At 44.7% G+C, this 26,785-nt stretch overlaps 1 protein-coding gene across 1 annotated transcript in view; it reads left to right on the forward strand.

The window, feature by feature from the left end:
- Positions 1 to 4,483: 4,483 nt before the first annotated feature.
- Positions 4,484 to 26,785, forward strand: part of RIPK1 (receptor interacting serine/threonine kinase 1) — a 54,107-nt gene continuing 31,805 nt past the window's right edge. The window contains exons 1-5 of the mRNA XM_040353638.1: positions 4,484 to 4,685; positions 13,383 to 13,587; positions 17,409 to 17,565; positions 21,908 to 22,045; positions 24,609 to 24,849. Coding sequence (XP_040209572.1) covers positions 13,409 to 13,587; positions 17,409 to 17,565; positions 21,908 to 22,045; positions 24,609 to 24,849 — 715 coding nt within the window. The 5' untranslated portion in view covers positions 4,484 to 4,685; positions 13,383 to 13,408. The remainder of the gene's footprint in view (positions 4,686 to 13,382; positions 13,588 to 17,408; positions 17,566 to 21,907; positions 22,046 to 24,608; positions 24,850 to 26,785) is intronic.

Raw genomic sequence — 26,785 nt, forward strand, 5'->3', positions numbered from 1 at the left:
GTGGTGAGTTCTTGTCACTTCCACTTGAAACTCCTGAGGTCGACTTTTCGCTTCATTGAAGAATCGCATAAGATCTCCATGGTCAATGCCATTATTGGAAATCGATTAGATTATTGTAATGCTTTGTACCTGGGTTTACCTAATAACATCATGCACAAATTACAGCTTATTCAGAATGCCGCTGCGAGGCTACTCACAGGTGTTGGTCGTCGTGACCACATCACGCCATCGCTGAGAGCCCTGCATTGGCTACCCGTGAAGGAATGGGTTCTGTTTAAAACTGGATGCATGGTGCACAGGGCTACCCATGGCAAGGGGCCAGTGTACCTGCAGGAAAAATTCACCAAGTATGTGCCCAACCGTACCTTAAGGTCGGCTAATTTGGAAACTTTGGTGATTCCTAAATTTTGTAAGAAAAAATGCTGAGGGAGGACGAGTGCGGTCCAGGGAGCACAGTTTTGGAACTCCCTGCCTCTAAAATTAAGGCTTGAGAATGATCTTTTTAAGTTCAGGAAGCTTTTAAAAACTGAGCTTTTCAGTCTAGCCTATGGAATTACATAGGTTTTTATAGTTCTTTTGATCTGCTACTATTTTAAATTTGATCTGTTCCGCTGCCTGTGTGTGTTTTTTTGGTTGTTGCTGTATTGTTGTTCTCGGCGCATCGAGGCCTACGGGTAACTGACTGCGTTTTGTACTTTTTTTTTTGTACTTTTAAGAATTTTAATAAATAAATAAATAAATAAATAAATAATAGCTCTTTTTAGCGTGTAAAGCTCAAAGCTCTGCTGAAAGGTCCTCCTCAGGAGCGTCTGGCCCCGGACTCCCTCAGACAGCTCCTTAAATAGGGCTTCTTAACGTTCTGGAATGTTCCTACCTGTCAGATGACCCTATCTGACCTATCAGGTAAACTTAAATTCCCAACTTTTCCGCAGTAACCTGTCTGGCTAAACCAATCCCTGCCTTTCCCACCTAAGGACCCTACTGACCTATCCTGGCCTTAGCCTTACCCCTAGAAACAGATACCAACCACCAAATCCTGATGTTCCTGCTCAAACTAGCCAGAAAGGACTTGAAACTACCCCTGCCAGGAATCCCATAAGGAAAAGGGGGGCCTTGAAACAGTCCCGTCCCCTTTTCCCTCCATTCCTTCTCTATGAGACCGGACGTATAGGACACTCGCTTACTTTGATATCCTAAATGGTTTGGAAAAAAAAAATTGTTCAGGGAATTTACCAAGACCTGTGCTTACACATCCGGAATTACAGAGTGGGGCTTAGAGCTGAGTATGTTCGTTTTTAAAGGGGTTGTAAAGGTTTGTTTTTTATTTTCTAAATAGGTTCCTTTAAGCTAGCGCATTGTTGGTTCACTTACCTTTTCCTTCGATTTCCCTTCTAAATGTTTTTTTTCTTTGTTTTCTTTGTCTGAATTTCTCACTTCCTGTTCCTCCTCAGTAAGCTGTTCTGGCTGACTAATCCCCAGCCAGAACCGGGGGCAAGCTTACTGAGGAGAAACAGGAAGTGAGAAATTCAGACAAAGAAAAAAAAACATTTAGGGAAATCGAAGGAAAATTAAGTGAACCAACAATGCACTAGCATAAATAAACCTATTTAGAAAATAAAAAAACTAACCTTTACAACCCCTTTAAGTGCTTACCAGTTGATATACCGTGTATTAAATACTGACTATGCTGGGGTGTATTATACTATCTTTATACCTGTTTATTCTTTTTGATAATCGGTCGGAGGAACGTCAATCAACTAGGAACACCCAGCCCCGCTAGAATCATACCCAGAAGCCGAGGGATGAAACACCGCTAACAAGGTATGTATGGGGGAAAAAAAAACAGCATCCTCGCAATATAACCGGTCAGCTCAAGGTATTATTAGAAATTTATTTTTGGGTGAACTTCCACTTTAACATGGCAAATCTAACTATACGCCGCAAAACACCAGCTTTAACTATACGCCGGAAAAAGCCGACTAGAGACGACGTAAATGAATGCGACGGCCACGCGTACGTTTGTGGATCGTCGGAAATAGCTAATTTGCATACCCGACGCGGAAAACGACGCAAACTCCACCCAGCGGACGCCGAAGTATTGCATCTACGATCCGAAGGCGTACGAAGCCGTACGCCTGTCGGATCTAACCCAGATGCCGTCGTACCTTGGTTTGAGGATTCAAACTAAAGATATGACGCGGGTAATTTGAAAGTACGCCGGCATATCAGTAGATACGCCGGCGTACTCGCTCTGTGGATCTGACCCACTGACTGTATGTAAGCATATAAGCTCCGTTTTGTGTTGAAAATAACTGTGAAAGCTAAAACTCTGGTGTGTGTAAAAACAAGATGTCCACTTGCCCCCTTCTCACTCTATCATTGGGGTGTAGCAAGATGGCAGCGATGAAACGTCACTTCCGGAGCAATCTGTGATGGGGAGCCGAATGTGACGAGACATCGGTTGCCACCGGGTGTACCAAGATGGCTGCCGCTCTGGGAGCTAGGCTGAAGCCGCGGCCTTTCCTATGGCCAATGCAGGACCGGTAGGCCCGCGGATCACGTGTGTGCCAACCCGAAGGTGTTGATCCGTACGGATCGTGGATCAATGAGGATCCGTTGCACCCCTACTTTTTACCAGACAAAAAACAGGAAGTGGGCTGTATAAGGTATTTACTGGCAGAACAAAAATGTTTTAATATCCAAAGCTAAAACAACAAGGGGAGAAGATTTAATAGATGGAAAAAATCGACTTAAGTTTAAATAAAGAATAAAAAATAACTAAACAGCCAGTGGAGAGGAGACCTATTGCTTCCTCACTGTTAAACGTTTCTAAAAAGCAATCCACTGCCTGTTGCTTTTCAGAGGTTTGGTAATTTTAGCAATACTTCTAAAATGTACCCTAAAGAAGACAGAAGGGGCAGCTTTTTTTTATGACAGGGTGCTCTTTTATAGCAGAAAAGGGATGATTATATGAATCAAATAGGTAGATTCAGTAAGAGTTAGGCCGGCTTATCAGTAGATAAGTCGACCTAACTCAGAATCTACGCCGACGTATGTTTAAGCGTATGCTCAAACAGAGATACGCTTAAACATATCTAAGATACGACGGCTTGCGCCGTCCTATCTTAGATTGCAATATTTTGGATGGCCGCTAGGTGGCGCTTCCATTGCGGTCGGCGTAGATTATGTAAATGAGTTGATACGCCGATTCACGAACGTAAGCCCGGTCGCCGCAGTCGATTTACGCCGTTTCCGTAAGGCCTTAGTAGGCCTAATGTTAAAGTATGGCTGCCGTTCCCGCCGCGAGATTCAAATTTTTTACGTCGTTTGCGTAAGTCGTCCGCGAATCGGGATTTACGTCGTTTACGTCCACGTCTAAATCAATAGGCCCGTGCGGCGTACTTAACCGCAATGCACACTGGGAAATGTAGTCGCCCGGCGCATGCGCAGTAAAAAAAAAACGTCAAAAACGTGAGGTCAAGCTTTATTACCATGAAACACGCCCCCTCCAAGTCATTTGAATTCGGCGCTCCTTACGCCTGCCTGATTTAGGCTATGCCGCCGTATAATAGCAGGCAAGTACATTGAGAATCATGTACTTGCCTCGCTAACTTACGGTGGCGTAGCTTAAAGTCCTTAAGCTACGCCGCCGCAAAGTTACGGCGATCTTACTGAATCTACCCAAAAGTGTCTTATGCCGAGTACACACGGTCGTTTTTTGTGATTAAAAAAACGACCATTTTAAAAACGTCATTTAAAATGACCGTGTATGGGGAAAACGTCGTTTTATGTCTTTTGAAAAACGACAAAAAAAAAATTTGAGCATGCTTCAATTTTTTATGTCGTTTTTCAAAACGTTGTTTTTTGTGTCATAAAAAAATCACAGTGTGTAGCTAAAACGACGTTTTTAAACCCGTGCATGCTCAGAAGCAAGTTATGAAGCGAGCTTGAATGGAACAGAGTGCCGCCGTACGTGCTGAACGTAACGGCGCTTTGCTAGAGCATTTTGAAAAAACGATGGTGTGTAGGCAACGTCGTTTTTTAAAATGCAGTTTGAAAAACGTCGTTTTTTTTCATAAGAAAAAATTACGTTTTTTTTCATCACAAAAAAACGACCGTCTGTACGCGGCATTAGTACAGCATACGATCTCATCTCTCCAGTTTTGCATTACCTTGTAGTGCGACAAAATGAATAAATGTCCCTCATACTGTGAGGGTTTACGTAGCATGCAAAGTTAGTAGAAGCGACTTCCATTCCATGCACAGTACTGATAACTTCTCTTTTTATTCTCAGCAGGGCGGAGGAGAACCCCAGACATAAGCTTTGCTACATATAGGACAACTTTGTGTTTGTTTTCCATTGATGAGACGCAAATGCTAGAATTGAGAAGGTAAGGCGAGGGGGAAAGCCCCAGACACACACGTCATACACATATGTACAGGAACTTAGGAGAGAAGCCATTAGACTATACTCTACAAGGGGAGGAGAGTTTAGATACTCCTTCCCACAGGAAGCTGGACTGTACACAAGAAATAGAGAACACTTCCTGATTATTATGATGGGCCTTGCTGACAGTTCAGGAGACCATGAAGGAAGGGAGAAGATGTGTCTTATGGCTGATGTGTAACAAGACGTGTCACACAATGTAGGAGAAGCTCCAAACACAGAGGACTTCTTTCTGCAGGTATGTATGACAGCTTGTATGACAGAAGAGGCGGCCTTTGCTAGGTGTAGAAGGAAAGGGGAATCCCCTGTGTCCCTTTAGATGTTCCAGCTCCCTCCTCTCCCCTCTGTCTGTGGCTGGTGTACACTGCTGTGCCCAGGGCACTACATAGATTGGATCAGCTCACATCTGCGGGTGCAAATCTGCCACTCACTCAAAGTTAAAGCGTATCTAAACCAAAAAGCAAAAATGAAAATATATTGCACCTCACTGATTTTTTTTAGATGTGGCGGCTGCATTTATTTTCTTTTTGAGGCTTTTTGTCCCTTTATTTTCACATGGTGGTACTGCCTGTTGTTCTTCCTTGAACAGACCAAGGTGTCCAGACAAAGTGGCAGTTAGAAGGTTGAGACAAACCATTTACAACTGAGAGGGGTGATTACAATGATGAGGTTTTATGTCTTTTTGTAAAAGAAAAAAGCTCTCGCTGTATCTGCCTATAAAGCTGGAGTTCGGCTTTAATTTGTTAGTCACTTAATTGATTTAAAGGCCCCATACACACTATTAGGCTCCATTTACACCTAGGCATTTTAACGCCTGAAGCCCGACGCTATTGCAGCCTAAAATACGCTGGAGGGGTGATTTAACATTGTTCTCTATGGAGATGGTTCACATCTCCACGCCGAACGCCGAAACGCCGTACGCCTGAAGCTCAAAACAAGTCCCTGACCCTTTTTTTCAGGCGGCTTCGGCGTTCGGCATAGCCGACAATGTGTAAATCACGAAAATGGAAGGTAGAGGGCGCTCAACCACACAATAGTGATTGTGAAATGTGGAATACCACACAACAACGTGCAACAATTAATAATAAAATACGTTTCCAAAAGCATATGTGAATTCGCCCCCCTGAAGAAGAGTAATCGAAACGGACGTTGGAGGCAGTCCTGGTCACGAGACGCCCCCCCGCTCTGGTGAAGCTGACAGGAAGGAGTTTATGGTGGAACTACGGCGGTGGTATCCGATCCTGATAAACCAAGTTTTGAACCTCAGATTGGCGGTGACAGGCCTGCAGTCCCAGTGCCGGGTAGGCACTTTTAAAGTAAGAGGCCATTTGGCTTTCCGTTGTTTTTAGTTGTTTTTATTATTAAAACGTTATTACGCTATCGGCGTCTACCGGTTCTCTTTTTTTTTGCATATCATCCTTATCTGGAACGCCTGGAAACGAGATTCAATAGTCCATATCCATGTGTGTGTAGGCACAATCCTGCACTAGCCCGTATGACCATCTTTTTAAGTAAAGTGGTCAACAGGCTCTGGTAAGAGCACTTTATATACAAAGCACCTTGGGTGGAAACAAGTGAAATTTGAAAAGTATGGTGGTGGCATTTTCTACTTTTCCCCACTAGGAAGATCACAGCAATTGTCAAGATTCGTTTGGCTTTCTATGCATGCTATTGGGACTCTATTTTTTTATTTTTTTGGTGTTTAACACAGTGAACTTCAGTGTTTTTTGCTTACACTGCAGAGGAATCTGCGTATTCATGCACATTTGTGTGGGACATTTCTGCTGTATATTGATTTATATTGTTTCAGCAATCACTGTTCACATATGCTTTTGGAAACGTATTTTATTATTAATTGTTGCACGTTGTTGTGTGGTATTCCACATTTCACAATCACTATTGTGTGGTTGAGCGCCCTCTACCTTCCATTTTCATTATCACAATTCAGTATTGTTCTTTGAGGAGCAGCTTATTTAGTTTAATTTAGTACTTATTTATATTTGGCGCGGAATTTTCTATTCTACAATGTGTAAATCACCCCTCCAGCGAAAACAAGGTTAAAAAACGACACGTTTTGACGCGGCAAATCGCGGTACAAAATGCTGCAAAATTGGCGCGGTACAAAACGCTGCGCTAAGGTGTGAATGCAGCCTTAAGGCCTGCACACACAATCAGATTTTCCAACGGGAATTGTGTGATGGCAGGCTGTTGTCAGAAAATCCGACCATTTGTATCAGGGGTGTCAAACCTGCAGCCCTCCAGCTGTTCCGAAACTACAAGTCCCATCATGCCTCTGCCTGTGAGAGTCATGCTTGTAACTGTTAGCCTTGCAATGCCTCATGGGACTTGTAGTTTTGCAACAGCCGGAGGGCCGCCAGTTTGACACCCCTGATTTGTATGCTCCATCAGACAATTGTGTGTTCCACCAACAAATGTGTGTTGTCAGATTATCCGATAGTGTGTACACAAGTCCTTGGGACAAAACTCCAAAGTACAAACTCGCATGCTCAGAAGCAATGCTAACCATAACACAACATTAACAGAAGTTGCCCAAAGGGTGGCGCTAAAGAGCTGAAAAAGCCTGCCCATCAACACGCCCCGCTAAGACGTGTACTTTATTGCTAAAATCACCCTCGCCCCTTGCAGAGTAGCAGTGGCATCGGGAGCGTGCGGCATGTGTCATAGTCATTGCGCAGGCGCCGTGTAGCGCTGACTCTCAGCTCTATATCTTCAGCTATTTTCAGAGGCTCAGTTGAGGTTGGAGCTGTGCAAGCGCCACGCCTGCGCAGTACAGGGGGGGGGGGCCTTATCCGCCGGGGGAACTTTTTCGGCAGGACACCGGCCCTGGGCACGCCTCCTCTGCACCAGTTTGTGGTGCACCCGCCCAAGATCGTCCCTGAATACGGGGACAAAACCGGGGATGTCTGGTCACCCTATTGTAATAGGAAAAAAAGTGACTTTTTTTTTTAAAAGAACTGTTTAAAACATAAAACTAAAAGGTAAAAAAAATTTTTTTTAAACGCGCCTCGTCCCGCCCTGCTCGCGTGCAAAAGCGAACGCGTACCTGAGCTGCGCCCCCAAAACGGTGTTCAAACCACACATGTGAGGCATCGACAAAATCGTTAAAGTGAGGGCAATAATTCTAGCCCTAGACCTCCTCTGTAACTCAAAACATGCAACCTGTAGAATTTTTTAAACGCCTACGGAGATTTTTCAGGGTAAAAGTTTGTCGCCATTCCACAAGCGGGCGCAATTTTGAAGCGTGACATGTTGGGTATCAATTTACTCGGCTTAACATTATCTTTTACAATATAAAATTGGGCTAACTTTACTGTTGTCTTATTTTTTAATTCAGAAAGGATTTTTTTCCAAAAACAAGTGCGCTTGTAAGACCGCTGCGCAAATAGGGTGTGACAAAAAGTATTGCAAATATACGAAAGATAGTTAAGAGTTCCCTTCACTGGAACTAAGAGGCCAAGCCCAACCCCTGAAAAACAACCCCAAATCGTAATCTCCTGTCCACTAAATGATTTGGACCAGTGCACAAAGCAAGGTCCATAAAGACATGGATGAGCAAGTTTGGGGCGGAGGAACTTGACTGGCCTGCACAGAGTCCTGACCTCAACCTGATAAAACACCTTTGGGATGAGACTGCGAGCTAGGCCTTCTCGTGCTGACCTCACAAATGCTCTTCTGGAGGAATGGTCAAACATTCCCATAGACACACTCCTAAACCTTGTGAATGGCCTTCCCAGGAGAGTTAAAGCTGTTATAGCTGCAAAGGTTGGGCCAACTCAGTATTGATCCCTACAGACTAAGAGCGGGATGCCATTAAAGTTCACGTGCGATTAAAGGCAGGCATCCCAATACTTTTGATAATACAGTGGCCCAGATTCAGAGAGCAATTGCGCCTGCGTAACTATAGTTAAGCAGCGCAATTGCTTACTTGCCCCGGCGTAACGAGTCCTGATTCAGAGAGCTCGTTACGCCGACTACAGCCTAAGATATGCGCGGCATAAGGCTCTTATGCCCTCATATCTTAGGCTGCATTCTTACGTTGGCCGCTAGGTGGCGTTCCCGTTGTGGTCAGCGTATAGTATGCAAATTGCATACTAACGACGATTCACAACGTTACGCGAGCCCTGCGTACGCAGTTTACGTCGGGTTTCGCGTAAGGCTGCACATGCTAAAAGCAGGGGCAACCAATGCTAAGGATACCCGTCGTTCCCACGTCGCGAGGTTTGAAATTTACGTAGTTTGCGTAAGTGAATCGTGAATGGCGCTGGACGCCATTCACGTTCACTTTGAAGCAAATGACGTCCTTGCGACGTCATTTACCGCAATGCACGTCGGGAAAGTTTCCCGACGGAGCATGTGCTCTACGCTTGCGCCTAATTTAAATGATTCCCGCCCCCTACGGGATCATTTGCATTAGGCGCCCTTACGCAAGGCATTTTTGAAGAGCGCCCACGCATATTACGTGGCTACTGCTTCATGAATGAAGCGTAGCGCAAATAATTTGCGTAGGCGCAGGGTAAAAAGGGTACACTGCGCCTCCGTAAGGAGCGCGCAGCCGTACCTGAATCTACCCCAGTGTATTTGAAACCGGGCTAAATAAATGCTCAGCTAGACACGTTTCTTTGTGAAAAGGAGCATGCTCATCTAGAGGGAAGCCGGGGATGCCCTTTTGTATGTGACACGTGTAAAAAGCTGCTTTAATAAATGATAGCATTGTACTGTATATAATGTACACAATAGGTGTGCGCATACATAGTCAGGGTGATAGCCTAGGTAGGTGATATGGCAAAACAATGTTCTTGTCTTTATAAACAAGGTCTCCCAGGGACAATAAAGTGAAATGACTGGAAGTGAAACTGAAACTGTCCCTGGCGGAGAATGATGACCATTTCTGGGAACTCACTGCAGACCTCCTGACTTTCTTACATAGGAAAGAAGAATGTCCTTTAGGGTTAAATACTTAGACAAAGGATACGCCCCTATGACGTGCCAGCTCTCCGCACGTACACTGGTGGTGCTTCTTTCACCGCTACTATTCCTTCGCTCTAGTGTTTAACCACTTGCTTACTGGCCACTTAAACCCCCCTCCTGCCCAGACCATTTTTCAGCTTTTAGCGCTCTCACTCTTTGAATGACAATTGCGCGGTCATACAACACTGTACCCAAATGACATTTTTATCATTTTTTCCCACCAATAGAGCTTTATTTTGGTGGTATTTGATCACCTCTACGGTTTTTATCTTTTGTTAAGAAAATAACAAAGTCCAATTTTTTTTTAAAAAAATACAAAACCGTTTTATATTTTGTTATACAAATTTGCAAACGGGTAATTTTTCTCCTTCATTGATGTACGCTGATGAGGCTGCAGTGATGGGCACCGATGGGCAGCACTGGTGGGCACCGATAAGGCGGCACTGGTGGGCCCTGACAGGCGGCACTGGTGGGCCCTGAGAGGCGGCATTGGTGGGCACTGAGAGGTGACACTGAGAGGTGGCACTGATGGGTGGCACTGAAGTGCATTTATAGGTGGCACTGAGAATTGGCACTAATAGGTGGCAGTGATGGGCACTGATAGGTGGCAGTGATGGGCACTGATCAGCACTGGTAGGTGAGACTGATATGCAGCACTGCTAGGTGGCACTGATGAGGCACAGACTGGCACCACTGGTGGGCATTGATAGGTGGCAGTGATAGGCACTGATCAGCACTGGTAGGTGAGACTGATATGCAGCACTGCTAGGTGGCACTGATGAGGCACAGACTGGCACCACTGGTGGGCATTGATAGGTGGCAGTGATGGGCACTGATCAGCACTGGTAGGTGAGACTGATATGCAGCACTGCTAGGTGGCACTGATTAGGCACAGACTGGCACCACTGGTGGGCATTGATAGGTGGCAGTGATGGGCACTGATAGGTGGTACTTATTGGCACTAACAGGTGGCGATGGTGGTCACTGGCAGGGGGCATTGGTGTGCACTAATGAGGCTGATGTGCCTCTTCCACTGGGGACCGATGTCCCCTATGCAGGAGCCGGTGATCAGCTTTTTTTTCTCCTCACCATGACAGCGTCAGGAGAAAAAAAACCTGATTACCGAGCATTGTTTACATCACGTGATCAGCTGTCATTGGCTGCTAATCACGTGGTGCAAAGGGGAGGACGTCCCGGCGATTGGGGTCCGCGCTGTAGCCGTCCGCGGGCCTCGTGTGGTTAAATTAACCACTTCAGCTCCGTAAGGTTTTACCCCCTTCATGACCGTGACATTCTTTGATTTACAGCACTGCGCAACTTTACCTGGCAATTGCGCGGCCATGCAATGCTGCACCCAAACTAAATTGATATCATTTTTTTTCACACAAATAGAGCTTTCTTTTGGTTGTATTTTTATTACATAAATGAAAAAAAGCCCAAAAAACAAAACAACATTTTTCTTCCGTCTGGCGGATCAGATCGCATGAAAACGGACAGACGGTCTGTTTTCATCCGATCCCCCATAGAGGAACGCAAAGATCTGACAGTTCCGTTTCTGCACAGTGTGCAGAGACGGACTAAATCATCCACCGGCTTAGGGGGGATCAACGGAGCGATCCCCGCTGAGCAAGCGGATGTCTAAAAATTGATCCGCATGTGTGAAAGGGGCCTAATGCCTCGGACACACGATCGCGATTTCCGAAAAGAAAACTGTGTTTTTTTCAGCAGGAAACTTGTGTTGCATACACACGGTCACACTAATCTTGGACGAAATTCAAGAACGCAGTGACGTACGATGACCCGAGATCAATTACCGTATTTATCGCGGTATAGCGTGCTCCTGCGTATACCGCGCACCCCTGTTGCCAAGTTGCCCCCGAAATTCCTGTAAAAAAAAAAGTTATATGATTTTACTACTTACAGTTTTGGTGTCTTCCCAGCGTCCATCGTCCGGTCCGGCGTCCGTCTGCGGCCTCGGTGGTGTCCTCCCGGCTTCTCCAGCGCGCGCCTCAAGTCGAGTCCCCGCTTCCCGCGCTCAGTTCGAATTCCTGCACCGACATATACCGAGTGCAGTACACTCGGGTACATTCGGCAAGGCTCGGCTTACGCTCTGTGACGTTTATGCGTGAGCACGAGCGAAGCCGAGACTTGCCGAATGTACCCGAGTGTACTGCACTCGGTATATGTCGGCGCAGGAATTCAAACTGAGCGCGGGAAGCGGCTATCGGCGTATATCGCGCACCCACGATTTTCCCCTTATTTTAAGGGGAAAAAAGTGCGCGATATACGCCGATAAATACGGTAAGTTCAATAGGCAGTTCGGCTCTTCTGCTTGATTCTAAACATGCGCGTTTTTTTTTTTTAAATGAGGCTCAACGTGTTTATAAGGCCCCCCCCCCCCAAATAAATCTGAACAAGCCCTTACGGCTGCATTCGCCCATGCTTTTGTTCGCAGTGCGATTTCCAGCAGCAAGAATCTACTAATTCCTGCTGCTGGATTTGACAGCTGTGAACAGATTTGCGGAGTTGCGGATTTGCGGTAGCTGCTGATACCCGCTTACAGCTGTCAAACCCAGCAGCAGTCTTCTTTATGTATATGGACACACTGGCTAAAATAGAGAGCTGTGTTCAGAGGAATTAAAAAAAGATTGAAATGCCTTTTGAGCCCTGGTTCACACTGGGTACGATTTGGTACGATTTGAGATGCGATTTCACATGTCAAATCGCATCTCAAATCGGCGGCATTTGCCGGCAATTGTCGGCAATGGCACCCTCCTAATCGATGTGACGCCACATCTGCGGCGCTGCACCGATTTCAAAAAGTAGTTCCTGTACTACTTTTTGCGATTTTGGGCCGCGATTTACATTAAACCCTGCACAGATGTCTCTTAAATCGCGGCAAAACCGCAGCTGCGAAATCGCGATTTTACCGCGATTTTGAATTCGCAGCAGTGTGAACCTAGCCTCAAGGCTAGTTCAAACCAGGAATTGCACAGGAACACGCTGTGCGTTTATGTACTAATCACATGCAGTTCTAAGCCGTGCAATTTCAGCCCATTCATTTTGAACAGGCTGTAATCGCACTGCATCAAAAATAGTGCATACACTACTTTTTGAAAACTTTTTGTACCATGCTATTTGGTGCAGGCAAATGCACTACATTTGATGATCATGGAAATCCAACTAGACCTGAAATGACATCCAACTGATTCTCAGTGTCATATAGGGTGATGGCTATACATAAGCTGTATTTTCATGGACTTTGGTCTCATAAAACACATTTATAGCTACACCGGTTTGCTTACCCTACGATCCATTGTTGTCGCATCCGCTGGCACTCCTCCTCGTGTCCACTAACATCGCTTATTTGAGCGTATGCAAATTTACCCATATGGTAAGTACTTCATATCATTTGCCTCTTGCTTTTGCGCTCAGACATCTCATCATTTTGCTTGTCTTGCAAAACGCTCTCAAACCAAGGTTTTACTGTATCTGATACACTTTAATATGTGAACCTGGTTAGTATACTTTTTTTCAAGCAAGGAAACCTATTGAATTGCAATGTTTATTATATTTGTATGAATTCATTTTTTAATTCACTTGTCTCTCTGTAGTTGCACATGCTTTACAGCTCCTGAAGAAGCGGAAAGCGAAACATGTCAAGCAACAAGCATTGTGATTAATACAGTATTTGTATATGTATCAATGTATCTTTTATGAAACAAGGCAGTAATAAGCTGACCTGTTGTTTTTTTTAACATGTCAAGTTCAATTAAAAACTATTTTTTAATATAAAATTTTTTGTGGTTGTGGCACCATAAAAATCCCTTCTTTTCACTTTTCAAACAATTATATTTTTTGGGATGAGGGTGCCTTTTGATCTATGGATGAAGGTGACCTTTCCAAAGCACTTTGAAAGACAATTTTTTTTTTCTGTTCTTTATAGGTTGTTAAAGAAGTACTTTTTATCATATGGACAAGGCAGCTAATTGTGCAGATATGTCTCTTGATGAGATCCGTATGAATTCCGATGAACTATTGGACAAGAAAGAAATAGACTGTGGGGGTTTTGGAAAAGTGTACCTGTGCTGCCACAAAGTGCTTGGCCTGGTTGTCCTGAAAACTGTGTTTACGGGGTGTAAGCAAGATTCGTAAGTAACATGTTTTTATATTAGAAAAATTAAATGTGTTGCCCTAATCTAATTTCAATACATAATCCAACATTGTTTTATAATTTAAAGCCTAGAGTAGAAAAAGTCTTCCTTTCTGTACTGGTGATAGTTGGACAGAAAGGCCCAGATTCTCAAAGGAGATACGACGGCGTATCTCCAGATACGCCATCGTATCTCTGAGTCTGAGTTGTCGTATCTATGCGCCTAATTCTTAGAATCAGTTACGCATAGATTTGTATTAGATCCGACCGGCGTAAGTCTCTTACGCCGTCGGATCTTAACTGCGTATTTACGCTGGCCGCTAGGGGCGTGTACGCTGATTTACGCCTAGAAATATGTAAATCAGCTAGATACGCAAATTCATGAAGGTACGCCCGGCCGACGCAGTACAGATACGCCGTTTACGTTAGGCTTTTCCCGGCGTAAAGTTACCCCTGCTATATGAGGCGTACCAATGTTAAGTATGGACGTCGTTCCCGCGTCGAATTTTGAAAATTTTACGTCGTTTGCGTAAGTCGTTCGCGAATAGGGCTGGGCGTCATTTACGCTCACGTCGAAAGCATTGGCTTTTTGCGGGTTAATTTGGAGCATGTGCACTGGGATACTTTTTTCCCGGACGGACGACGCCGTTCGTAAAAAGCGTCATTTACGTGGGGTCACATAAAATTTACATAACACACGCCCACATCTACCACATTTGAATTAGGCGGGCTTACGCCGGCCTATTTACGCTACACCGCCGCAACTTTCGTTTGAGAATACGGCACTTGTCTGTAAAAGTTGCGGAGGCTTAACGTAAATAGGATACGTTACGCCCGCACAAAGATACGCCATTCTACGTGAATCCGGGCCAAAGTGTTGGGAAACAGACAGCAGATTTTTTTTTTTTTTTAGCAGGGAATGTAGAACCCCTGTAAAGATTTGTTCCCTGTTTTATAAGTGATATTAAACCCCATTTTTTGGATGCTCAGGATAGGTCTTACATTGTCTGTACCTTGTTCTGCCATTTTTTCTACCCTTCCTATTAGGGCTGGTTTAGATTTGCGGTTGGGAGTTTTAAAAAGTGGTGTTCCCATGCCGCAGTTATTATCCTTCGTACCCCTGGAAAAAAAAAAAAATTATCACTTCTCCCACTCCTGGCAGTAAGCCATCCAAATGTGACCCATTTTAGCCAATAGGGAATTGTCAAAAATGCCCCACAACCTCGTGCAATGCGGGGTTAAAACAGGCAACGAGGAAGCATCACATAATTTCCTCACTGCCAGTCAAATACCTCTAAAAAGCGATCCAAACAAATAACAATTTTTAGAGGCGCAGCAATTTTCAAGCACAGTATTCACACAGCACTCGCTCCCACTCGCTGTTAAAGATACGCTGGGTTTCCTTGGCGTAACCCCGCGTAGGTGGAAGTGGGCGTGAGCCATGATAATGAGGCGTGACCCCATACAAATGATAGGCCAAGCGTCATAAAAGTACTTAAAACGAACGTCCCGTGGCCGCATCCCAGTGCGCATGCCCAGAATCACGTCGAAACTACTCCCTAAGATACGACGGATCACTGCCTACGACGTGAACGTAACCTACGCCCAGCCCTATTCACGTACTACTACGTAAACGACGTAAAATACGACGGCTGTTTCCTGGTCCATTCCTTTGCATGAGTTGCGCCTCATAGATGGGGAATAACTATACGCCGGACGTAAGCCTTACGCAAACCGCGTATATAATGCGCCGGGCGCAACTACGTTCGTGAATCGACGTATCTCCCTCATTTGCATATTAGCAATGAGGCGGCCAGCGTAAATATGCGGCCACGATACGCCGGCGTAGGAAAGTTACGTCGGTTGGATGAAGCCTATTTTCAGGCGTATCTAGTTCTGTGGGTACGGCGCGCAGATACGACGGCGAATAGTTACACTTACGCGGCGTATCTCGAGATACGTAAGTGCTTTGTGAATCCGGGCCAGGGACTTTTTTTTCCTGCAGCAGATTGCGGTTTGCGTGTAATAGACTACAGTAGACCGGCACCTTTGCGTTTTGCCTTTTTTTTTAGCTGATAGGAAAGTATGACAGTTCTGTTCGTGTAGTGCAATTTTACACTCAAGGCACTAAGGCTGCATTCACACTATAACACGGCGTACGCGGCGTATTTTGCCGCGATTTGTAAACTTTTTTTTTTTTTACAAAACATTTACATTGATGTCTGTGCCGAACGCCGAAAGCCGCCTGAAAAAAAGGGTCCGGGACTTGTTTTCAGGCGGCAGGCTACAGCGTTTCGGCGTTCAGCGTGAGATGTGAACCATCTCATAGACATCAATGTAAATTCGCCCCTCCAGCGGCACGAGCGTCGGGCGTAAATACGCGAATGCAGCCTTAAAGGGGTTGTAAAGGTTTGTTTTTTATTTTCTAAATAGGTTGCTTTAATAAAGTGGTTGTAAACCCACTCTTGTAACTTGAACCTACAGGTAAGCCTAGATTAAGGCTTACCTGTAGGTGCAAGAAATATCTCCTTAACCTACACGGTTATGGAGATATTTTCACAGAAACGGGTACCGCTGTCTACGGCACATGCGCGCATAGACAACAGCGCAGGCACACTGAGCGGTGCCGTTTTTGTGAATGGCATTAACTTGGTTTATTGACATGTTTTCGCGCAATTTGCGGGGACCTGCCGGTCTTACGCGCATGCGTGGGAGTGACGTCATCACCGCTCTGGCCAATCACAGCATCGGAGCGGCGATAACAGGAAATAGAGACAAGGGGACATGGCGGTGGACGGGACCGAGGAGGACTTTGATCTCAGGTAAGTGATACATAATGAGCTAGTATGCTGTGCATACTAGCTCATTATGGCTTTCTCTTGCAGGTGTATTTTAAAAAATAAGGAAAAACAGAGGGTTTACTTCCTCTTTAAGCTAGTGCATTGTTGGTTCACTTACCCTTTCCTTCGATTTCCCTTCTAAATGTTTTTTTTCTTTGTTTTTTTTTGTTTTTTTTGTCTGAATTTCTTACTTCCTGTTCCTCCTCAGTAAGCTGTTGATGATGGGGGCAAGCTTACTGAGGAGAAACAGGAAGTGAGAAATTCAGACAAAGAAAAAAAAACATTTAGAAGGGAAATCGAAGGAAAAAGTAAGTGAACCAACAATGCACTAGCTTAAAGGAACCTATTTAGAAAATAAAAAACGAACCTTTACAACCCCTTTAAGTAGCACCCGAACATCGGACCCGATCGCCGCCGGTGTCCCATGTTCGGGTCACAGAGAGGAAGAACGGGGAGAGGTAAGTGTAAAAAAAAAACTCTCCCATGCTTCCTAGTGTGGCTGTCACTGATCGCCTGTTCCCTGTGTTAGAGAATGACGATCAGTGACGTCACACGCACAGCCAAGCCCCCCCACAGTAAGAACACTCCCTTAGTACACACTTAACCCCTACAGCGCCCCCTCCTGGGTAACCCCTTCACTGTCAGTGTCATTTTCACAGTAATCAGTGCATTTTTATAGCACTTTTCACTGTGAAAATGACAATGGTCCCAAAAATGTGTCAAAAGTGTCCGATGTGTCCGCCATAATGTCACAGTCACGAAAAAAAATCGCTGATCGCCGCCATAAGTAGTAAAAAAAAATTATTAATAAAAATGCCATAAAACTATCCCCTATTTTGTAAACGTTTCTAATATCATTATATACAGGGAACAGAAATGCAGCGACAGAACAGAGATACTCTGTGTTTTTATGTTTGTCTGTGATGTCCATGTTTAAATTTCTCGCTGAGAAATGATGCATTGTATTGTTGTATTTTAGGTACAAAAATGATCTTATTCAAGAAGGAAGAATAATGTGTAAGCTGAATCATGAGCGAGTTGTAAAGCTGCTTGGTGTTGTCTTGGAAGATGGCAACTACTCTTTGGTGATTGAGTACATGTCAAAGGGAAATTTACTAAATGTCTTAAAGCAGCAGGTATGGCACAGATGAGTAATTAGCCTCTGCTTATCGGTGAGAGTTAAAGTTAAATCTAATAAGAGGATGATTGGATTTTTGTTGCAAAATTGCTGGTTTATCTTTATTAAGTCACCACATAAGGTATCATTATGGTAATACGTTGGAATTGGTTGGAATTTTTTTTTACTATCTTCAGTAGCTGGAGAACTTTAACATAAAGTGAGTGCTCACAAACTACATTTTTCACAATCTCTAAATAACAATTTTTTTTTTTACTAATTAGTTACTGATATAGTGGGGAGGGATTAGAACATCTGTCACATTTTTTGTTGCTGCCTGTGCCCACTTTAGGAGGCTTCACCCTAAAATAGAAAGAGAGGAGAAATTTTCCATCAGAGACACTGGGGTAGATTCAGGTAGGGGCGCGCACTGATACGGCGGGGCAGCGTATCGTCTTTACGCTACGCCGCCATAAATTACAGGAGCAAGCGCTGTATTCACGAAGCACTTGCTCCGTAATTTGCGGCGGCGTAGCGTAAAAGGGGCCGGCGTAAGCGCGCGTAATTCAAATGATCCGGTAGGGGGCGCCGTCCCTAAAATTTCCCGACGTGCATTGCGCTAAATGACGTCGCAAGGACGTCATTGGTTTCGACGTGAACGTAAATGGCGTCCAGCGCCATTCATGGACGACTTACGCAAACGGCGTAAAATTTTCAATAGCGACGCGGGAACGACGTCCATACTTAACATTGGCTGCGCCTCCTAATAGCAGGAGCAACGTTACGACGAAAACGAGTTACGCAAACGACATAAAAAACTACCGCCGGGCGCACGTACGTTTGTGAATCGGCGTAAGTATGTAATTTGCATACTCTACGCTGACAACTACGGAAGCGCCACCTAGCGGCCAGCGTCAGAATGCACCCTAAGATACGACGGCGTAAGAGACTTATGCCAGTCGTATCTTAGGCTAATGTTGGCGTATCTAGCTTTCTGAATACAGAAAATAGATACGCCGGTGTAGCTTTGAATTTACGCGGCGTATCTATGGATACGCCGGCGTAAATCGTTCCTGAATCTACCCCGCTAGTTCTGGTGACAACTAGGGATTCCCTCACTCTGGAGAGTTTTCCCCTCACTTCCTTTTTTTCACTATGGGACAGGGGAAGTAAAAGCAAATCTCTCTGATAGGACACAAAAAATTGATGGGAGTTACAACCCTTCGTTACTTTATCCAAAACGATATAAAAAAAAAAAAAGGTTTGCTTTGTTTTACTTTTAATTAAAGCTTTCACAAAGGCGGACAATTAAACTTTGCATATGATTAAAAAAAGGCATAAGCAAAGGTTACCTTTGCTGTCATTACACCCAGCGAAATTGCTGAATGTTAAACACTAATTCCAAGTGAAATGCATGTTTTTGTTTTATATAACTGTTAAATACTGCATATAAAAAATTCTAAAAGTAACGATAAGATCCACACTGAATGCAACAATACAATATTACTAATACAGGAGTGTCAAACTCAATTTAATTGCGGGCCACACCAGCACTATGGTTGCCCTGAAAGGGTCATTTGTATCTGTAAGACAAGATGTCCAGAGAACTCCCCCCACCTTTAAATCATATGTCAAGAGCTCCCCCACCCTCCCTTGCATATCACTGTGCACCTCCCTTACCTTGTGCTGTTAGCGAAAATTAACTGGGAAAGCTAAAAGTGCAGGGCCTGGAGAAGGACCATATGAGGTCTGGATTCAGCTGAATGCTGAGACCAGAAGAGACGGCGGTGAGGGGGGTGCTGTTGCTGCATAGAGGCGCAGAATCTGTAGAAGGAGTTCTGTCCTCTCTGCTGCCAACTGCTGAGACAAGGTAGGAGCAGAGACGAGGGGGTGCCCCACCTGCAAGAGAGGTGTAAGGGCCACATGAAATGACCTGGAGTACCAGATTCAGCCCATAGGCCTTGTGTTTGACATGTGTCCTTATATCAACTTTCATATTGTCAAAAACATCTTTTAGAGACTAAAACTATTTGAACTTCAACCAGGACCCTGACTGTTTTTTTTTATACATATGACAAAAGTAGAGAGCAGAAATAATATCCTGAAAAAAACCCCAAAAGACTGGAAAATGCCTTTGTCCTCTCTTTTGGCCATACTTTGCATTATAATATAATCAAAGTTCCTTCCCCTAATGCCACTTCCGCCCTCAAAGCATGTCATTATCAAATCCAGAAATCTATTTAAAGAGGAGTTCCACCCTAAAAATGGACCTCCGCTTAACCCACTCCGCGCCCCCTTACATGCCACATTTGGCATGAATTTTTTTGGGGGGGAGTGGGGGCTTCAGGAGAAGGGGACTTCCTGTCCCACTTCCTCCTTCCGCCGAGGGGCTGGAAAGGCGATTAGCTTAATTGCCTTTTCACAGCCCCTCCCTGTAGGCGAGCGCCTGTCCAATCGGACGGCGCCGATCGTGCATGCGCATCGCCGTTCGCGCATGCGCAGTGGGTGCCCGGCCGTGAAGCCGAAAGCTGTCACAGTAAGAATGAAGACGAGGGGGGGCGAGGAGCGGACCCCCAGGCCCGCGAGGGGGGGCGAGGAGCGGACCCCCCAGCCGGCGCGTCGCTGGAACCGTGGAGCAGGTAAGTGTCAGTTTATTAAAAGCCAGCAGCTACACTTTTTGTAGCTGCTGACTTTTAATAAACTCAAAAAATGGCTGGAAAACCCCTTTAAGCCAAGCCTCTTTTTAGATTACAAATTGCCATTTCTTTTCATTAACCTATGTGCATCACATACTATATATATATATATATATATATATATATATATATATATATATATATATATATATATATATATATATATATATATATATATACATATGTATATATATATATATATATATATATATATATATATATATATATATATATATATATATATATACACTAAGACAGACTTACCTGAAAACGAAGCCCCCCCAGCAGCACTGCTGAGGGTGCTTCCATCTTCCCTCGGTCTTCCTTCCGGGTTTGTGGGCTTCAGCAATATAAATAGCGGAGCCGGAGATGAGTTGCTGTTTACGGCATGTTTACGGCACTTGTATGCCGTTCTTTCAGAGTGCATTCGGCTGTGATGTCATCGGCTGCATTAAAAGTAAATTTTTCCTAAATGGTCCACGTTTAGGAGATACGGTATTTACTGTACCTACAGGTAAGCCTTATTATAAGCTTACCTATAGGCAAAAATCATACAAGGGAGTTTACTCCTACTTTAATACTTTACAGGTTTTCCCCACATATTATGCTATTGCCAAAAGGTGCACCTTAGTTTAGTTTACTAACATGTTTGCCTAACTTAAAAGTTAACTTCACATCAGGTCTTTTTTGGTTAACCAGAAGCCCCCAAAAAGAGCAGTTACATTGGCCCGGATTCAAAGAGAATTGCGCTTTTTTTGCGGAGGCGCAGGGCAACGATTTTGCCCTGCGCCCCCGCAAATTTGCTCGGCTGCCCTCGATTCACGGAGCAGTAGCTCCGTAAATTGCGAGGGCGCGCCGGCAAAATTGCCCGGCGCTAGAGCATGCAATTTAAATGATCCCGTAGGGGGCGGGAATCATTTAAATTAGGCGTGCTCCCGCGCCGAGCGTAGAGCGCATGCTCCGTCGGGAAACTTTCCCGACGTGCATTGCGGCAAATGACGTCGCAAGAACGTCATTTGCTTCAGAGTGAACGTGAATGGCGTCCAGCGCCATTCACGAATCACTTACGCAAACAACGTAACATTCAAATATCGCGACGCGGGAACGACGGGTATCCTTTAGCATTGGCTGCCCGTACTATTAGCAGGGGCAGCCTTACGCTAAACACGCCGTACGGAAACGACGTAACTTGAGGAAGCAGGGCGCGCGCAACATTGTGAATCGGTGTTAGTATGCAATTTGCATACTATACACTGAGCACAATGGGAGCGCCCCCTAGCGGTCATCGCAAGAATGCAGCCTAAAATCTGCGCGGCATAAGAGCCTTATGCCACGCAGATTTTAGGCTGCAGTCGGCGTTACGATGTTCCTGAATCAGGAGCATTCGTAACGCCGGAGCAAGTAAGCAATTGCGCTGTGTAACCTATGGTTACACAGGCGCAATTGCTACTTGAATCTGGGCCATTGTTATTTTTAAGAATGCAGTGATAGGACTGCCATCAGTTCCACCCAACTGTAGTGAGCACTACAAAGTCAAATAATTTTGTGATGCACTTTCCATGGAGTTGTATTGGGTATGCATATTTGCATATGCATTTGTATGCATATATGATATTTATTTGTTAATCAGTTATTCATTGTAGTTTCTGTCTTATTTAAATCTAGATTGAAGTGCCCATTTCTGTGAAAGCTCGTTTTATCCTGGAAATTATCGAAGGAATGATCTATCTGCACCGCGAAAAAGTGATCCACAAGGACCTGAAACCAGAAAACATTCTGGCAGATGATAATTTTCATGTTAAAGTAGGTTCTTTAAAGAAAACACAGAGGAATATCTATTAAGCAGTGAATGTGACTTTTACAAAACATTCACAGGTGGATAAAGCGGAACTTCACCCAAAAGGGGACGTTCTGCTATTCCTTCCCCTCCCGTCACTCATTCTTAAAGCGGTGTTTCACCCTGCAGAACAACTTTTAAACAATAAAATTTGGCATAGTAACGCGAGCTACAGTATGCCTGACTTAATTTTTTTATCCCTGTACTCACTGTTATATCGTACATAGAAGATTCCGACTGCCCGCGGGGAATGGGCGTTCCTTTCAAGAGGGAGGGTGATTGACGGCCGGCTCTCGCACGTCACGCTCCCCGAAGACAGCCGGAGTAGGTCTCGGCTCTTCACGGCGCCTGCGCACAGACTATGCGCAGGCGCCGTGAAGAGCCAAGCCTATTTCGGCTATTTCCGGAGAAGCGTGACGCGCCAGAGCCGGCCGTCAATCACCTTCCGTCTGGATTGGAACGCCCATTCCCCGCGGGCAGTCGGAATCTTCTATGTACGATATAACAGTGAGTATGGGGATAAAAAAATTAAGACAGGCATACTGTAGCTCGCGCTACTATGCCGAATTTTATGCTAGAAGAAAAAAAAATGTTTAACATTTGGGACTTTTTTTCAGGGGGAGCGGGTACTTGGTTTTGACAGGTACCTGCTCCCCCACTCCTGGTAAGATCCCTGTGGCAATCGGAGCAGAAGTTCAGCGCCCCCCTCCCCTACAGCCTTCTGAAACACATCACAGGTCCCAGAAAGCTAGGGGACCAATCAAATAGCGCAGACCAATCAATATGTACAGTGAGCAGGTGGCTGCCCACAGTTAGTATACCTGTGCCAAGGACAGGAGCCGGGTGAAGAAACTGGCCAGGTAAGAACATTGCTGGATCCTGGGGCAGGTGAGGGTATTATTATTAAGTCTAGGTTCACACTGGGCTGTGGGAGTGAAGCCGTGCAAGTTCAGCTGAACTCGCACAATTTCACTCCCGCTGGCAGTCCCGATTTGCAAAAGTAGTTCCTGCGCTACTTATGCCAATTTCAGGTGCGACTTCAATAAAGATCTGTGCATGAAGCCACACAGATGTCTATCAAGTAGCACCTGAAATCGCGCTGACCTTGCTACTTTAAAATCACGCTACTATTTCAAAGTAGCAGCAATGTGAACCAGGGCTTAAAAACACATGCACTTGGAAGATTCATCTGCACTAAATGTTTGATGAATTACAAACTTGCTGCTTCATAAATATGCCCCTTTTGAATACATTATTTTAAAGCGGAAGTAAACCAATCTATTTGATAGTTTACAAAAACAGTTAACATTCCCGGCATGCCGGAAATGCTAGATGTCACATTTGCTTGTGCTCTCAACCAAACTGTCAAACCATCCAATGGCTGGTTTCATAACTGATCACATGTGCAGCATCGTGGCAGTTGCAGATTAAACAGAGGCCAAGATGGCAGCTTCCTTGGCTGAAAACAATAGGAGGGTTTACTTCCACTTTAACCTCACTTACTGGTTGGACTGTGAAACACACGACAACCTTCATGATGGGTTTCCATTAACCACTTCCTGCCGGCCGTACGACTTTATACGGCCGCAGGGTGGATCTAAATGTCCGGGAGGCTGTCTTTATACAGCCTTCAGCCACTGGGGGGCGCGCGCGTGCCCGCCGCATCACTGAGATGCCAAAGCGCGTGCCTGGTGGCCGCGATGTCCGCCTGGCACCCGCGATCGGCAGTTACAGAGACAAGGACGTGGATCTGTGTGTGTAAACACACAGATCCACGTCCTGTCAGGGAGAGAGGAAACCGATCTGTGTCCCTTGTACATAGGGACACGGATCGGTCACCTCCCCCAGTCAGTCCCCTTCCCCCACAGTTAGAAACACTACGCAGGGCACACATTTAACCCCTTCCTCACCCCCTTGTGTTAACCCTTCAATGCCAGTCACATTTATACAGTAATCAGTGCATATTTATAGCACTGATCGCAGTATAAATGTGAATGGTGCCAAAAATGTGTCAAAAGTGTCCGATGTGTCCGCCATAATGTCGCAGTGCCGATAAAAATCGCAGATCGCCGCCATTATTAGTAAAAAAATAAATAATAAAAAATAATAATTCTGTCCCCTATTTTGTAGGCGCTATAACTTTTGCGCAAACCATGCGCTTATTGCGATTTTTTTTTTTTTTCAAAAAATATGTAGAAGAATATGTATCGGCCTAGACTGAGAAAAAAAATGTTTTAAAAAAAAAATTGGGCTATTTATTATAGCAACAAGTAAAAAATATTGATTTTTTTTTCAAAATTTACGCTTTTTTTTGTTTATAGCACAAAAAATAAAAACCGCAGAGGTTATCAAATACCACCAAAAAAAAGCTCTACTTGTGGGGAAAAAACGTCAATGTTGTTTGGGAACCACGTCGCACAACCGCGCAATTGCCCATTAAAGCGACACAGTGCCGGAAGCTGAAATTTCACCTGGGCAGGAGGGGGGTATATGTGCCCAGTAAGCAAGTGGTTAATTATGTCTCCACAGATTGCAGATCTTGGTGTTGCCGCCTTCCAGAAATGGAGCACTTTAACCAAAGAGGAAACCAGTCGCCAAAGGAATCAGAGCAAAAAAAATAGTACAGGCAAGGCCAACAGTGGCGGAACAATAAGCTACATGGCACCAGAGCACTTCAAAGATATAAACCAAAAAGCCACTAAAAAATCTGATGTGTACAGTTTTGCAATCGTTATCTGGGTGATACTAAACAACAAGGAACCCTATGAGAGTACGTTTGTGTTATCTATTGTTTTGTATTGTACTAAGTACTTTATTTGTTATATAAGCTTTTTATATATTGTTTATAAAATAAATATGCATGTGCATGTTTATTCACTACGGGCCAGATTCACAGAAAAAGTACGCCGGAGTATCTGCTGATACTCCGGCGTACTTTCAAATTTGCCGAGTCGTATCTTAATTTTGAATTCACAAACAAAGATACAACGGCATTTGGCTAAGATCCGACAGGCGTACGGCTTCGTACGCCTTCGGATCTTAGGATGCAATACTTCGGCGCCCACTGGGTGGAGTTTGCGTCGTTTTCCGCGTCGGGTATTCTAATTAGCTGTTTACGGCGATCCACGAAGGTACACACGTTTGTCGCATTCTCTTACGTCGTCGCTAGTCGGCTTTTCCCGTCGTAAAGTTGCGATTGCTATTTAGGTGGTGTAAAATTAGACAGCCCATGTTAAAGTATGGGCGTCGTTCCCGCGTCGAATTTCAAAAAAAAATTTTGCGTAAGTCGTCTGGGAATACGAAAGTACGTAACGCACGTCGCCGTTCAAAACATTACGTCGGGGCGACGTCATTTCGCGCAAAGCACAGCAGGAAATTTCAAAACGGAGCATGCGCAGTACGTTCGGCGTGGGAACACGCCTAATTTAACTGGTACATGCCCCACGTGAATTAGGCGGGCTTGCGCCGGACGGCTTTACGCTACGCCGCCGCAAGTTTACAGGCAAGTGCTTTGTGAATCAAGCACTTACGCTGAAAACTTGCGGCGGTGTAACCTAAACGGGATACGTTACGCCGCCGTAAAAGTACATGAATCTGGCCCTACATTTCTATACAGTATTTGTATGGAGAATATCTTCCTTAGTCTTGGTTCACACTGCTGCAACAACAAAGTTGTAAGACTTTGCCCCGCGACTTCCTTCCGACTTGATCTGACTTGGATGCTATTTAGGAGCTTGTACAAGGGATGAAATCGCACCTAAGTCAGACCAAAGTAGTGCAGGAATCTCTTCTAAAGTTGTAGCGACTTGTGTAGTATCAGTTAGACCCCTTTCACACTGAGGAGTTTTTCAGGTGGTACAGCGCTAAAAATAGCTGAGATGCCGATGCGAGTGCCTGGCGGCCGTGATGTCCGCCAGGCACTCGGGATCGGCGGCTACAGGGACAAGATGTGGAGCTCTGTGTGTAAACACAGAGCTCCACGTCCTGTCAGGGGAGAGAGGAGACCGATCTGTGTCCCTTGTACATAGGGACACAGATCGGTCACCTCCCCCAGTCACCCCCCCTCCACCTACAGTTAGAACACAATTTAGGGTACACATTTAACCCCTTCCTCACCCCCTAGTGTTAACCCCTTCAATGCCAGTCACATTTATAAAGTAATTAGTGCATATTTATAATGATAGCTGTATAAATGTGAATGGCGCCAAAAATGTGTCAAAAGTGTCCGATGTGTCCGCCATAACGTCGCAGTCACGAAAAAAATGCTGATCGCCGCCATTAGTAGTAAAATAAAAAATAATAAAAAATAATAATAATTCTGTCCCCTATTTTGTAAGCGCAATAACTTTTGCGCAAACCAGACGCTTCTTGCGATTGATTTTTTTCCCCCCAAAATATGTAGAAGAATACGTATCGGCTAGACTGAGAAATTTTTTTTTTTTTAAATATTTATTATAGCAACAAGTAAAAAATATTGTTTTTTTTTCAAAATTGTCGCTCTATTTTTGTTTATAGCGCAAAAAATAAAAACCGCAGAGGCGATCAAATACCACCAAAAGAAAGCTCTATTTGTGGGGAAAAAAGGACGTCAATTTTGTTTGGGAGCCAGGTCGCACGACCGCGCAATTGTCAGTTACAGTGACGCAGTGCCACAAGCTGAAATTTCACCTGGTCAGGAAGGAGTATATGTGCCCAGTAAGGAAGTG

The sequence above is a fragment of the Rana temporaria genome, chromosome 5, assembly GCF_905171775.1.
Source record: "Rana temporaria chromosome 5, aRanTem1.1, whole genome shotgun sequence".
Lineage (NCBI taxonomy): Eukaryota > Metazoa > Chordata > Amphibia > Anura > Ranidae > Rana > Rana temporaria.